Genomic DNA, 13,026 nt, shown 5'->3' with positions numbered 1-13,026 from the left:
GCCTAGCGAATCTTGAACACATACTGTACTTACTTTACTTCAATGGATTGGTAAGAAACAAACAAGGCCTTTATATCAGAGGAGGTGAACTGCAATACATCTGTGAAACCGCTGACGTACAATCACCCATTCAGCTATTAGATAAGTTCATCTTTTGCTATACTGTACCTCAGTTTTTAATGATAGTCCACTGTTAAAGAATATAGCAGACACCGCAATATACGTTATGGTAATTTCTGGCATCAATGGTCCTAAAAAAAACAAAACAAAAATAAGCCGTAATTAAGAAGTTTTGTATAAAATAAGAAGGTTCTCCAAATTAGTTTTAGTAAATTGATTTCTGATTTTATTATAAATTGCTCCACAAATGTAAACAGTTTAAAGAACTAAAAGCTGAAATATACTTTTGGTTGTATGGCTCCCTTTACCCCCCTTTACACCCCAAAACAGTCTGTTAGTGTCAAGGAAAAAAACGAACACAAATATACAAGTCAAACATAAATCAAAATCCTCGTCATCATGTGTAGGAGAGATGTCAAGTTAAAACCTCTACTGTCATTCTAATAAAATGCTCTAATTGCCACAAGAACAGTTCACTATTTAGACACAAAGCTATATGTGATATAAATCAAATTCTAAGTAAAGCACAAAAAAAAAAAGTGGGCATCTTTTTAGAAAGCAAAGGAATACAGGTATACACCAATTAAGTAAACATGGGAAGGATGTTGATCCAGGGAGAAATCCGATTGCCGGGAAGGAATTTATTTGTCCTCTTATGAGATATCAAGAGATGATATTTCACTGGGAGTTTTTGTTTGCCTTCCTCTGCCTCAATATACTGTAAGTATGGACATAGGATAGAGTATCTGTCGTCTAAATTTAACATGGGTTGAACTTGATGGACGTATGTCTTTTTTTCTACCTCATCTACTATGTAACTATGTAAGTGACCCAGCACTGAAGCAATAAAAACAGGACTTGACACTTATCAAATCACTGTTTCCGAGGTAGCAGGATAGTTTATATTAAAGGAGCAGTTGCGCCTATGGAAGTTTTTTGTAAGCATTGGTTAGAAGTAAGTGGCCTCCTGAGCAGAACATCGTTAATTTGAGCTCCAGGAACCCCCTGCTCTCCGAGATACATACCTCCGAAGGTGCCCCCTAGGCCGTCTGCTCCGGCTGGGCCAATACAAAGCTCCAACATCATCCGTCGCGGCTTCCTATTGGCCAGCGTGATGCGGGAGCTTTAAACCTACATGATACCGGCATCCCCTTTGGGAGGTGTGTATCTTGGGAAGCACAGGGTCCCCAGAGCTGAAATACATTATTTAACATTCTCAGAAAAAGTCATCAGCACTATAGGGGCAGCTATGTCTGCAGCATTATTTTTTACATTGATAAAGATTTTCCCCTGCTCGCTGATGGTTTTTGTCCTTTAACGGTTCATTTTACCCCTCAAAAGGAGGAAAGCCCCTAAATTAATATGGCTGCTAATCGCCTGTCAGTTAAGGGGAGGCTCATGAACTCAATATGGTGAAATAAGGTTTTATTCAAAGATCAAAGTTTCCGTCCTTGAGAAAGATCCTATAATAGGACCGAAACTTTCATCTTTGAAAAAAACCGTCTTTCATCATATTGAGTTCCTGAGATTGCCTATTTATCTCCATTTTAATATAGTGCATGCAGTTAAGTTTGTCAATTGTTATGTGAGTGCCCAGTCCCTCCTCCCTGCAGGGCTCGCTACACACTGTGACGCGTCAGCCGCCAGGGGATGCAAGAGAATTGTAATCCCGAGCGGCGACGCGTCACGTGGTGTGGCTGTGAGCCAATGAGGAGAGGAGGGGAGGCTTCGGGGAGCGTGGAGGCTTTGGAGAGGGGGGAGGAGAACAGCAATTTGTCTTCTGCAGCACCAAGGGAGCCCCCCTGCTCCCTCCCACAGGCTCTCTCTCTCCTGTGTGACACACTCTCCTGACTTTCTCTCCTGAGACACACTCCGACACAGTGTGATGGCCCCGCCCCCCCCCCCCCCCCCGCAACAGACTCTCTCCTCATAGTCTGTGTCTGCAGATGCACGGGGGGGGGGAACCCCTGGCAATGAGGGGGGGAGGCTTCGGGGAGCGGGGAAAGCAGCTGCAGCACCAAGGGAGCCCCCCTGCTCCCTCCCACAGACTCCCTCCTCAGGGAGGCTTCGAGGAGCGGGGAGGCAGGGGACAGAACCCCCTGACACACAGTGTGATGGCCCCGCCCTCCAACGTCATTGCCGCGCCCCCCGACCCGTTTTGACCACGCCCCGCCGCTCCAGCTCCCTACAGACCGCAGATAGCGGTCAAGTGCCTCTCCACGCGCCGCCTGTCGGCAGTGCGGGCGCGTGGTCTGAGGCAGCGGGGCCTTAGCCTAAAGGTGCTGCCAGTATCTCAATCCTGTTTAAAACTCCTGCGTCACACAGGTCAATAGGAAGCCACAAGGGATGGCATTGCGGCTTCCTATTGGCCTATGGGACCTTTAAACGGCCATATTGGGGGCCCAGCTGGAGGCTGTTACAAGGAGTTGTGTATTTCGGGAAGCAGGGGATCCCTGGATCTGAAATTAATATGGTTCAGCTCCCTGCTTCCCAAACTAGTGTAAAAATTGATACTCCCCTCCACACAAGTGGAAATACCGCTTTAAAAAATAAGGAACTGCTGCCTTAAAATATTTTGTTAAAAAGTGTTACTATTTCCATGATAACCAGGACATTCATCTTCCCAAGAAGACGACTTCACTGAATTCTGATTACAGGCCCAAGAGCTTCTATGTGTCTTTAGGTCAGAAAATGGGGGAATTAGCATTTCAAAGTAAAACAAATACAGCCTTATAATGCATAGCCAAAAAGATATGATGTAACTAACGTATGTAGGGGAACATCCACAAATATAGGCCGGTAAATTATTGTTTAGTCTAGATGATAAATTTATCAATGGAAAAACAGGCATACTGGGCATGGAGAAGAACTGCTAAATGTAACTAACTGTTTGGCTTTAAAGCCTGGCAAAGAGGTTTGTTGGCAGATTAGGGTATCTGAAGGCATATTAGAGCAAGTTGTCGATCACTGTAGTCGATCACTTTTAATTCTGCCTCTGTGCATCCACCATCACAAATCACATTTTGAACTAGATTAACATATGGAGGAAGGAGATCTTGTGCGTAAATGTTGGGTCGTGCTGTGGTGGCCTTCTACACGTTGTATGGGGAGTTTATGAGTCTAGATTGATATATATACACAGAAACCACAATCTCAAATATTTAGATTTATTTCCCTTGAATCTCTTTTGTGAAGTGAAAATCTGGACAGAAAGCTCAATGTCCTGAATAACTGTCTTAGCAACCAACAAGTGCAAATATCTGGGTGATCTTGTATTATTACCAAGAGCATATACTACTTCCACACAGCTACAATAATAGAATCACAGGGCAGAGTTGAAAGGACCAGAGAGGTCTTCTGACCCTGGTTCTTACGAGACAGGAACAACAATACCTACTGTAGATATAAGCAGCTTCAAATAGACCTAACTGAGGATTACTCAACATTCTCCAAAACTTCCAATGATGGTAACACCAACAGAAAACTATGCTGACAGAAATATACTCCAATTGAGGAAACGTATAAAAATCTATTTTGTTTCACGCTCTATTGTAAAGTATTATCCCTGGTAGCGATACATTTGATATACGCAAAGTAGAATGTCTGAGCAGGAAGCACCTTTTTTGGTCAAAAATAATGGTGTCATTTTGAAAATCATAATACCATTGGTATACAACACCCGACCTTTCTTTGCTTGTCCACGCAGTTGTCACTGCATAAGATTTTAAAATGCCATGTGGTATTTCTCCACAAATGTGCCGATTTTGCAACAAGTTAACTGAAAAGTTAGAGTAATTAACAAACCTATACTTCGTTCTATGAAACTAATGCTTTTGATCCTTTAAAATGTGCATTGCGTCTTAGGAGGAACATTTCAAAGCCCTCTTTATATGACCATGCGGGACTGTATAAAGATGTGTAGTACAGGTAGTCCTCGTTATCCAACGTTTCACTTTACAATGAATGGCATATCCAACGCAACCCAATGGGCCGTTTTTCGACGCCTGAATGGGTTATCCAACACTCACCGCCACTGATTAACATGGGACTCACTTTACAACGGTTTCACTATCCAACACTACTTCCAGAACGGATTCTGTTGGATAACCGAAGACTGCCTGTATTGCTGCCTCACCAAAGCACTTTCTTCTTCAAGAAATGTAAGTAGCCCGAACCACTTCTACAGAACAGGGGTTTTCACTGGTGTTTGGAGGGAATTAGCAATGGTCAAAAGTTGGAAATGTTGTAAAGTCACAATATTATAATTTTTTATCCTTATAGCTGGACATCCGTGATTCCCAATATTTCCCAACATGGGGACATAAACTGTAGGTTCTATATTTTGTGATGGAATATATCAACAGGCAAACTCCCGAAGATCTTTCCCTAGAGACACACACAGGGAAGGGGGGGTATCAGCTCAGAGATCATCACAGAACAGTCCTGGAATTGCTGCAACGCTACTGACCAATGGCTGGGTTTTTCTGCTTAGGACACCATGCAGTCACACAGCTTTGCCTCACTGCAACATGCTCAGGATCCTTGAGCTTTGAAATATTTACCCAAACAAGCAATGCAGCCTTTAAATGTCTCAAAAGTGTCAGAAAGCTTTGATAAAATAACAAAGTGAAACATTAAAGTATTGCTACCACTCCTTCCTCATGTTGTAAAAACATTTTTTTGGCATAACTACTTTCAAGGTTAAACACGAGAGGTGTACCTTCGAGTTGTATAACTAGTTATATTGTACATTCCTGTGAATAGAAAGCACAGGATAAATCAGGGACAAAGTTGAAGAAATCCAGCCTGCATTCGGCTTCATTAGAACACAGCTAACAAGTTGACTCCAATTAATTTACACTGACTGAGTTACTATGTGTTTCCACTTTACATGCAGCAAAGGCTTCCCATTCACTGGAAGCGGACACTCAACTACAAGGAAATGCCTGGTTAATACTACACACTTTCTAAATGCCACAGCTGCTTCTGCTTAGAAAATTGAGTCCTAAGGCTTATTCATTATGCTGTGAGAAGCCGCTTGCCGGCCGGTCTTAGAGCAAATGTTAGTTCCATTCAGTTGAATGAAGCCGACATCTTCTCCAGACCGAGGAAGCAGTCACGCAGTATACCACAGAGGAGCATACTGTACATGATTGGGGCTCAACAAATACCATGACTGCTGAGCCTACACGGACCACCCATTATTCTCCCATCTCCATGCAAACACCAAGAGAGACCCTCCTACACTGGGGAATGACACTGTCGGTCTGAAGGGCAGTGGTACTGGGCATTAGGCAAAACCAAGATATCAAGCATGGTGATGATGTTCTGAAGTTATTAGATAGTGTATTTCTATTGCTCTTAATAGATAGGAGAGTTAGGAGAGTTGTGGGAGTTGTGCAGTAGATTTCAAAATGTTTCCCTCCTAGTGAAACCTCCAGGTATATGTGTGGGACTAAAGGCAGTGAAAGGGTGACGATCACTGTAATTCATAATACAATGTTGCAATCACAGTGCTCACCAAATGGCTGCGTTAATAAATATAACGTACATGTCTATTCTTTGATCATTTTAAACTGAATGCAAAAGTTTTAATTGAAAATACACTAAAGTGACCTCAAACTTTGCTATCCCTTCATATTAACATTAGGAAGCTGGCTGAAAAACATCATGATAAATACATTACCAAATGCAGAATTTTTATTTGTATTAGGGAGGGACTGGGAGAAAGTAGAGTAATGCCCCTTTAACAATGAATCGTAGGCACACAGCATTTCCTAACAATTTAAACTCGTAGGTGACAGGAAAACTGTTAAGGCAGTTATGAGAACTATTAAAACACACAAGGTATTCATTAAATGTAAGAGGCCAATTAACCTATATCTTGTGGCAGGAAAAAAAAAAGACTAGATGACCACTTGGTATATTTAAGAGAATAAACATTCTACATATTTATTCTGCCTTAAAAATAAACTTATGTAAGTTAGATCAGCATATGAAATATGGCTTCCAACCACAACTTCAGGAGCTACATGATGTGTATATGTGAAATAGCATCACTCAATGTTTAATTGACAGAGGATGATGATACCTCCCAGGTTGTGATCCCTTTTAGTGGATCCACATGTACATTGATAAAGAAGGAGGGGTAACAAGATAGCAGCAGATGGGTACAAGCAGCCGCGGGTCAAACACTAGGTTGAACTATGTCTTTTTTTCCCCATTTCTTTTTAACACTACAATGTAACTAAATAAAATGTGTCTGGGATCTGAAACCCATGGTGTGTGAAGCAGAGAAGCAGCCTGGATGAAGGTTGTCCTTGAAAGACAGGAGTCTGCGTGGTGCTGAAGCCAGGGCAGGATCCCCATCAGTAGCAGGACACGGAAGTAACACGGTGTATGCAACGTGTCACTAGCAACCAGTTTAATGACTGCCATAGCACGCTATGGCAATCACCTGCACGGGGCTAAACAGTATGCAGCAGGCTGACATCAACCAAGTGATAACAAGTAAGATCGCACACACAGGATGTGCTTCAGTTACTATGACAAGTGATGCCCAGCCTGACACCTCTATCCCTGAGCACACACCATGCAGCAATGTGCTGGGTACCGAGGGGGCTGCTGCTGTCTCTTAACAGAGAAGTGCAGCAGCAGGAAGCACAGAGTCATTACTGCACTAAACAGACACGAGAGGGGGGGGGCGGATGTGGCATACGTGTACATTGCTTAGCAATTAGGAGCCTGGGAATATGCACACTTACCCCCTTGCTCCCCTATGGAAGGCTGCAGTTTTGCTGCTGCTATCACCAGTATTATACCAAATATAAACCATTCTTTCCTCAGCCTCTCCAGCAGGCCCATCCTGTGCCTCTCCTCCTGTCCTGTATCTCTACTCCTGTATCTCTCCTGCTGTATCTCTCCTCCTCCTCCTCCGTGTCTCCCCTCCTGTATCTATCTCTCTCCTCCTTATCTTTATCCCCAGCAAGGAAGCTGGCGCCGTCCTGGCAGTGTTCCCTCTCGCCGGGGAAATGTCCCGATTTCCGGGGGGATGTGTCCCCCTGCCGCTGGCCGGGATCAGATGTGAAACAGCTGGAAACAGCGGGACATGGGAGCGCTGAGAAAGCGAGAGAATAATGTGAGCTCCGGCTGCAGCAGCAGCAGCAGCAGGGGGACCATGGAGATGGGAGAGGCCAGAGCGCCCCTCCTAACCTACTCTCCCCCTGTCCTGAGCTCATATGGACACTAGCGACCCCTGGTGGGCTCCCGAGCAAGTTACGTGAGTGTACAACCTTCTGAGTTAGTGTTTGCTGATGTAAATTGGAGAGCAAGATATGGATTATCACCCCACTGCCCCCCTGTCACCCCACTGCCAAACCCCCATATCAGGTTATATACTCTGTGTCGGTGTATAGTGTAATCTGGCTTATTTACTCTGTTTTTGTATATTCACTGACAGTGAGTATAACCTGATTATACAATATACGGCATATACTAGGGTGACCATTCGTCCCGTTATTGCCGGGACAGTCCCGGGTTTTGCTGGTCTGTCCCGGTTGCCCGTCCGTCCCGGGAATGTCACGGTTTTTTTCCCTGGTCGGCGACGGTGCGTGGGGGGGATGCGCGGGGGGAGCGAGCGGCAGCGCCGAGGAGGATGCGGCAGCCGGGTAGTATTTTTTTCATGTTAGGCTGCGGCGTGCGCTGTGTGTGTAAGCACCGCCCCTCAATTGGGCTGGGCCCAGTACTCACCTTCCCGCTGAAGGTGCAGCCGCGCTGTACTAAGCAGTTTTTTTGGAATTTAGTTCAGAACTGGCGACGGAGGTGTGGCCACGCCCCCGCCGGTGGTTCACCCAATGAGGGCGAACCAGCCGCGTGAGGTCATGACCACGCACCCCGCAAAACCCCGACCACGCCCCTCCCGTACCAATCTCCCACCCTCTCCCTAAAGACCGCAGATCGCGGGTAGCGCTGTGCACGCACCGCCCTCCACTACCTGCCGGGCGCGCTTGTCACAGTGATCACTGGGACCGCAGCCTTAGAATGCCGGGGGGGGCTGGGCTTAAAGAGTAGAAGCAGGGGATTGGTTGGAGTTCAGGGGATCTCGGGGGCGGGGCATAGTACCGGGCTGGATGGAGTGAGCTGCTTCTCAGTGAGAGAGAGGTGTGTGTGTGTGTCCTGTCTGTATCCTGTGTGTGCTGTCTGTCTATGTGTGTGTCTCCTGTATGTCTGTGTGTGTCATAGGAGGAGCTGAGGGGAAGGTATGAGGATGGGGGATATGAGGAGCTGAGGGGAAGGTATGAGGAGGGGGAGATTTGAGGAGCTGGGGGGAAGGTATGAGGAGGGGGAGATATGAGGAGCTGGGGGGAAGGTATGAGGAGGGGGAGATGTGAGGAGCTGGGGGGGAAGGTATGAGGAGGGGGAGATGTGAGGAGCTGGGGGGGAAGGTATGAGGAGGGGGAGATGTGAGGAGCTGGGGGGAAGGTATGAGGAGGGAGATATATGAGGAGCTGAGGGGAAGGTATGAGGAGGGGGAGATATAAGGAGCTGAGGGGAAGGTATGAGGAGGGGGAGATTTGAGGAGCTGGGGGGAAGGTATGAGGAGGGGGAGATATGAGGAGCTGGGGGGAAGGTATGAGGAGGGGGAGATGTGAGAAGCTGGGGGGGAAGGTATGAGGAGGGGGAGATGTGAGGAGCTGGGGGGAAGGTATGAGGAGGGGGAGATGTGAGGAGCTGGGGGGAAGGTATGAGGAGGGAGAGATGTGAGGAGCTGGGGGGAAGGTATGAGGAGGGGGAGATGTGAGGAGCTGGGGGGAAGGTATGAGGAGGGAGAGATGTGAGGAGCTGGGGGGAAGGTATGAGGAGGGGGAGATATGAGGAGCTGGGGGGAAGGTATGAGGAGGGAGGTATATGAGGAGCTGAGGGGAAGGTATGAGGAGGGGGAGATATAAGGAGCTGAGGGGAAGGTATGAGGAGGGGGAGATTTGAGGAGCTGGGGGGAAGGTATGAGGAGGGGGAGATATGAGGAGCTGGGGGGAAGGTATGAGGAGGGGGAGATGTGAGGAGCTGGGGGGGAAGGTATGAGGAGGGGGAGATGTGAGGAGCTGGGGGGGAAGGTATGAGGAGGGGGAGATGTGAGGAGCTGGGGGGAAGGTATGAGGAGGGAGATATATGAGGAGCTGAGGGGAAGGTATGAGGAGGGGGAGATATAAGGAGCTGAGGGGAAGGTATGAGGAGGGGGAGATGTGAGGAGCTGGGGGGGAAGGTATGAGGAGGGGGAGATGTGAGGAGCTGGGGGGAAGGTATGAGGAGGGGGAGATATGAGGAGCTGGGGGGAAGGTATGAGGAGGGGGAGATGTGAGGAGCTGGGGGGGAAGGTATGAGGAGGGGGAGATGTGAGGAGCTGGGGGGGAAGGTATGAGGAGGGGGAGATGTGAGGAGCTGGGGGGAAGGTATGAGGAGGGAGATATATGAGGAGCTGAGGGGAAGGTATGAGGAGGGGGAGATATAAGGAGCTGAGGGGAAGGTATGAGGAGGGGGAGATTTGAGGAGCTGGGGGGAAGGTATGAGGAGGGGGAGATGTGAGGAGCTGGGGTGGAAGGTATGAGGAGGGGGAGATGTGAGGAGCTGGGGGGGAAGGTATGAGGAGGGGGAGATGTGAGGAGCTGGGGAGAAGGTATGAGGAGGGGGAGATATGAGGAGCTGGGGGGAAGGTATGAGGAGGGAGATATATGAGGAGCTGAGGGGAAGGTATGAGGAGGGGGAGATATAAGGAGCTGAGGGGAAGGTATGAGGAGGGGGAGATTTGAGGAGCTGGGGGGAAGGTATGAGGAGGGGGAGATATGAGGAGCTGGGGGGAAGGTATGAGGAGGGGGAGATGTGAGAAGCTGGGGGGGAAGGTATGAGGAGGGGGAGATGTGAGGAGCTGGGGGGAAGGTATGAGGAGGGGGAGATGTGAGGAGCTGGGGGGAAGGTATGAGGAGGGAGAGATGTGAGGAGCTGGGGGGAAGGTATGAGGAGGGGGAGATGTGAGGAGCTGGGGGGAAGGTATGAGGAGGGAGAGATGTGAGGAGCTGGGGGGAAGGTATGAGGAGGGGGAGATATGAGGAGCTGGGGGGAAGGTATGAGGAGGGAGGTATATGAGGAGCTGAGGGGAAGGTATGAGGAGGGGGAGATATAAGGAGCTGAGGGGAAGGTATGAGGAGGGGGAGATTTGAGGAGCTGGGGGGAAGGTATGAGGAGGGGGAGATGTGAGGAGCTGGGGGGGAAGGTATGAGGAGGGGGAGATGTGAGGAGCTGGGGGGGAAGGTATGAGGAGGGGGGGATGTGAGGAGCTGGGGGGAAGGTATGAGGAGGGGGAGATGTGAGGAGCTGGGGGGAAGGTATGAGGAGGGAGAGATGTGAGGAGCTGGGGGGAAGGTATGAGGAGGGGAAGATATGAGGAGCTGGGGGGAAGGTATGAGGAGGGAGATATATGAGGAGCTGAGGGGAAGGTATGAGGAGGGGGAGATATAAGGAGCTGAGGGGAAGGTATGAGGAGGGGGAGATATGAGGAGCTGAGGGGAAGGTATGAGGAGGGGGAGATATGAGGCGCTGAGGGGAAGATATGAGGACGGGGAGATATGAGGAGCTGAGGGGAAGGTATGAGGAGGAGGAGATATGAGGAGCTGATGGGAAGGTTTGAGGAGGGGGAGATATGAGGAGCTGAGGGGAAGATATGAGGACCGGGAGATATGAGGAGCTGAGGGGAAGGTATGAGGAGGGGGAGATATGAGGAGCTGATGGGAAGGTTTGAGGAGGGGGAGATATGAGGAGCTGAGGGGAAGATATGAGGACGGGCAGATATGAGGAGGGGGAGATATGAGGAGCTGAGGGGAAGGTATGAGGAGGGGGAGATATGAGGAGCTGAGGGGAAGGTATGAGGAGGGGGAGATATGAGGAGCTGGGGGGAAGGTATGAGGAGGGGGAGATGTGAGGAGCTGGGGGGAAGGTATGAGGAGGGGGAGATGTGAGGAGCTGGGGGGAAGGTATGAGGAGGGAGAGATATGAGGAGCTGGGGGGAAGGTATGAGGAGGGAGATATATGAGGAGCTGAGGGGAAGGTATGAGGAGGAGGAGATATGAGGAGCTGAGGGGAAGGTATGAGGAGGGGGAGATATGATGAGCTGAGGGGAAAATATGAGGAGGGGGAGATATGAGGAGCTGATGGGAAGGTTTGAGGAGGGGGAGATATGAGGAGCTGAGGGGAAGATATGAGGACGGGGAGATATGAGGAGGGGGAGATATGAGGAGCTGAGAGGAAGATATGAGGACGGGGAGATATGAGGAGCTGATGGGAAGGTATGAGGAGGGGGAGATATGAGGAGCTGAGGGGAAGGTATGAGGAGGGGGAGATATGAGGAACTGGGGGGAAGGTATGAGGAGTGGGAGATATGAGGAGCTGAGGGGAAGGTATGAGGAGGGGGAGATATGAGGAGCTGAAGGAAAGGTATGTGGAGGGGGAGATATGAGGAGCTGAGGGGAAGGTATGAGGAGGGGGAGATATGAGGAGCTGAGGGGAAGGTACAGTATGAGGAGGGGGAGATATGAGGAGCTGAGGAGAAGATATGAGGACGGGGAGATATGAGGAGCTGAGGGGAAGGTATGAGGAGGGAGAGATATGAGGAGCTGATAGGAAGGTTTGAGGAGGGGGAGATATGAGGAGCTGAGGAGAAGATATGAGGACGGGGAGATATGAGGAGGGGGAGATATGAGGAGCTGAGGGGAAGATATGAGGACGGGGAGATATGAGGAGCTGAGGGGAAGGTATGAGGAGGGGGAGATATGAGGAGCTGAGGGGAAGGTATGAGGAGGGGGAGATATGAGGAGCTGGGGGGAAGGTATGAGGAGGGGGAGATGTGAGGAGCTGGGGGAAGGTATGAGGAGGGGGAGATGTGAGGAGCTGGGGGGAAGGTATGAGGAGGGGGAGATATGAGGAGCTGGGGGGAAGGTATGAGGAGGGGGAGATATGAGGAGCTGGAGGGAAGGTATGAGGAGGGAGATATATGAGGAGCTGAGGGGAAGGTATGAGGAGGGGGAGATATGAGGAGCTGATGGGAAGGTTTGAGGAGGGGGAGATATGAGGAGCTGAGGGGAAGATATGAGGACGGGCAGATATGAGGAGGGGGAGATATGAGGAGCTGAGGGGAAGGTATGAGGAGGGGGAGATATGAGGAGCTGAGGGGAAGGTATGAGGAGGGGGAGATATGAGGAGCTGGGGGGAAGGTATGAGGAGGGGGAGATGTGAGGAGCTGGGGGGAAGGTATGAGGAGGGGGAGATATGAGGAGCTGGGGGGAAGGTATGAGGAGGGAGAGATATGAGGAGCTGGGGGGAAGGTATGAGGAGGGAGATATATGAGGAGCTGAGGGGAAGGTATGAGGAGGAGGAGATATGAGGAGCTGAGGGGAAGGTATGAGGAGGGGGAGATATGACGAGCTGAGGGGAAAATATGAGGAGGGGGAGATATGAGGAGCTGATGGGAAGGTTTGAGGAGGGGGAGATATGAGGAGCTGAGGGGAAGATATGAGGACGGGGAGATATGAGGAGGGGGAGATATGAGGAGCTGAGAGGAAGATATGAGGACGGGGAGATATGAGGAGCTGATGGGAAGGTATGAGGAGGGGGAGATATGAGGAGCTGAGGGGAAGGTATGAGGAGGGGGAGATATGAGGAGCTGGGGGGAAGGTATGAGGAGTGGGAGATATGAGGAGCTGAGGGGAAGGTATGAGGAGGGGGAGATATGAGGAGCTGAAGGAAAGGTATGAGGAGGGGGAGATATGAGGAGCTGAGGGGAAGGTATGAGGAGGGGGAGATATGAGGAGCTGAGGGGAAGGTACAGTATGAGGAGGGGGAGATATGAGGAGCTGAGGA

General features: G+C 49.6%; 1 protein-coding gene across 2 annotated transcripts in view; it reads right to left on the bottom strand.

Moving 5' to 3' along the window:
* The window catches only part of SLC10A7 (solute carrier family 10 member 7), a 267,589-nt gene extending 260,268 nt beyond the window's left edge, over positions 1-7,321 (bottom strand). The window contains exons 1-2 of one of the 2 annotated variants that reach the window (XR_012803825.1): positions 6,885-7,321; positions 169-251 (exon numbers count right to left, since the gene is read on the bottom strand). Coding sequence is in view for 1 of the 2 variants with exons in the window: in XM_075613981.1 (XP_075470096.1) it covers positions 169-251; positions 6,885-6,984 (183 nt within the window). In the remaining variant the exon portion in view is untranslated. The remainder of the gene's footprint in view (positions 1-168; positions 252-6,884) is intronic. The other variant, XM_075613981.1, reaches the window with a different exon arrangement.
* Positions 7,322-13,026: the final 5,705 nt, after the last annotated feature.

This window comes from Ascaphus truei, chromosome 1 (assembly GCF_040206685.1).
Source record: "Ascaphus truei isolate aAscTru1 chromosome 1, aAscTru1.hap1, whole genome shotgun sequence".
Taxonomy (NCBI): Eukaryota; Metazoa; Chordata; class Amphibia; order Anura; family Ascaphidae; genus Ascaphus; species Ascaphus truei.
The sequence above is the reverse complement of the archived record's forward strand: the minus strand, read 5'-3'. Positions and strand labels throughout refer to the sequence as shown.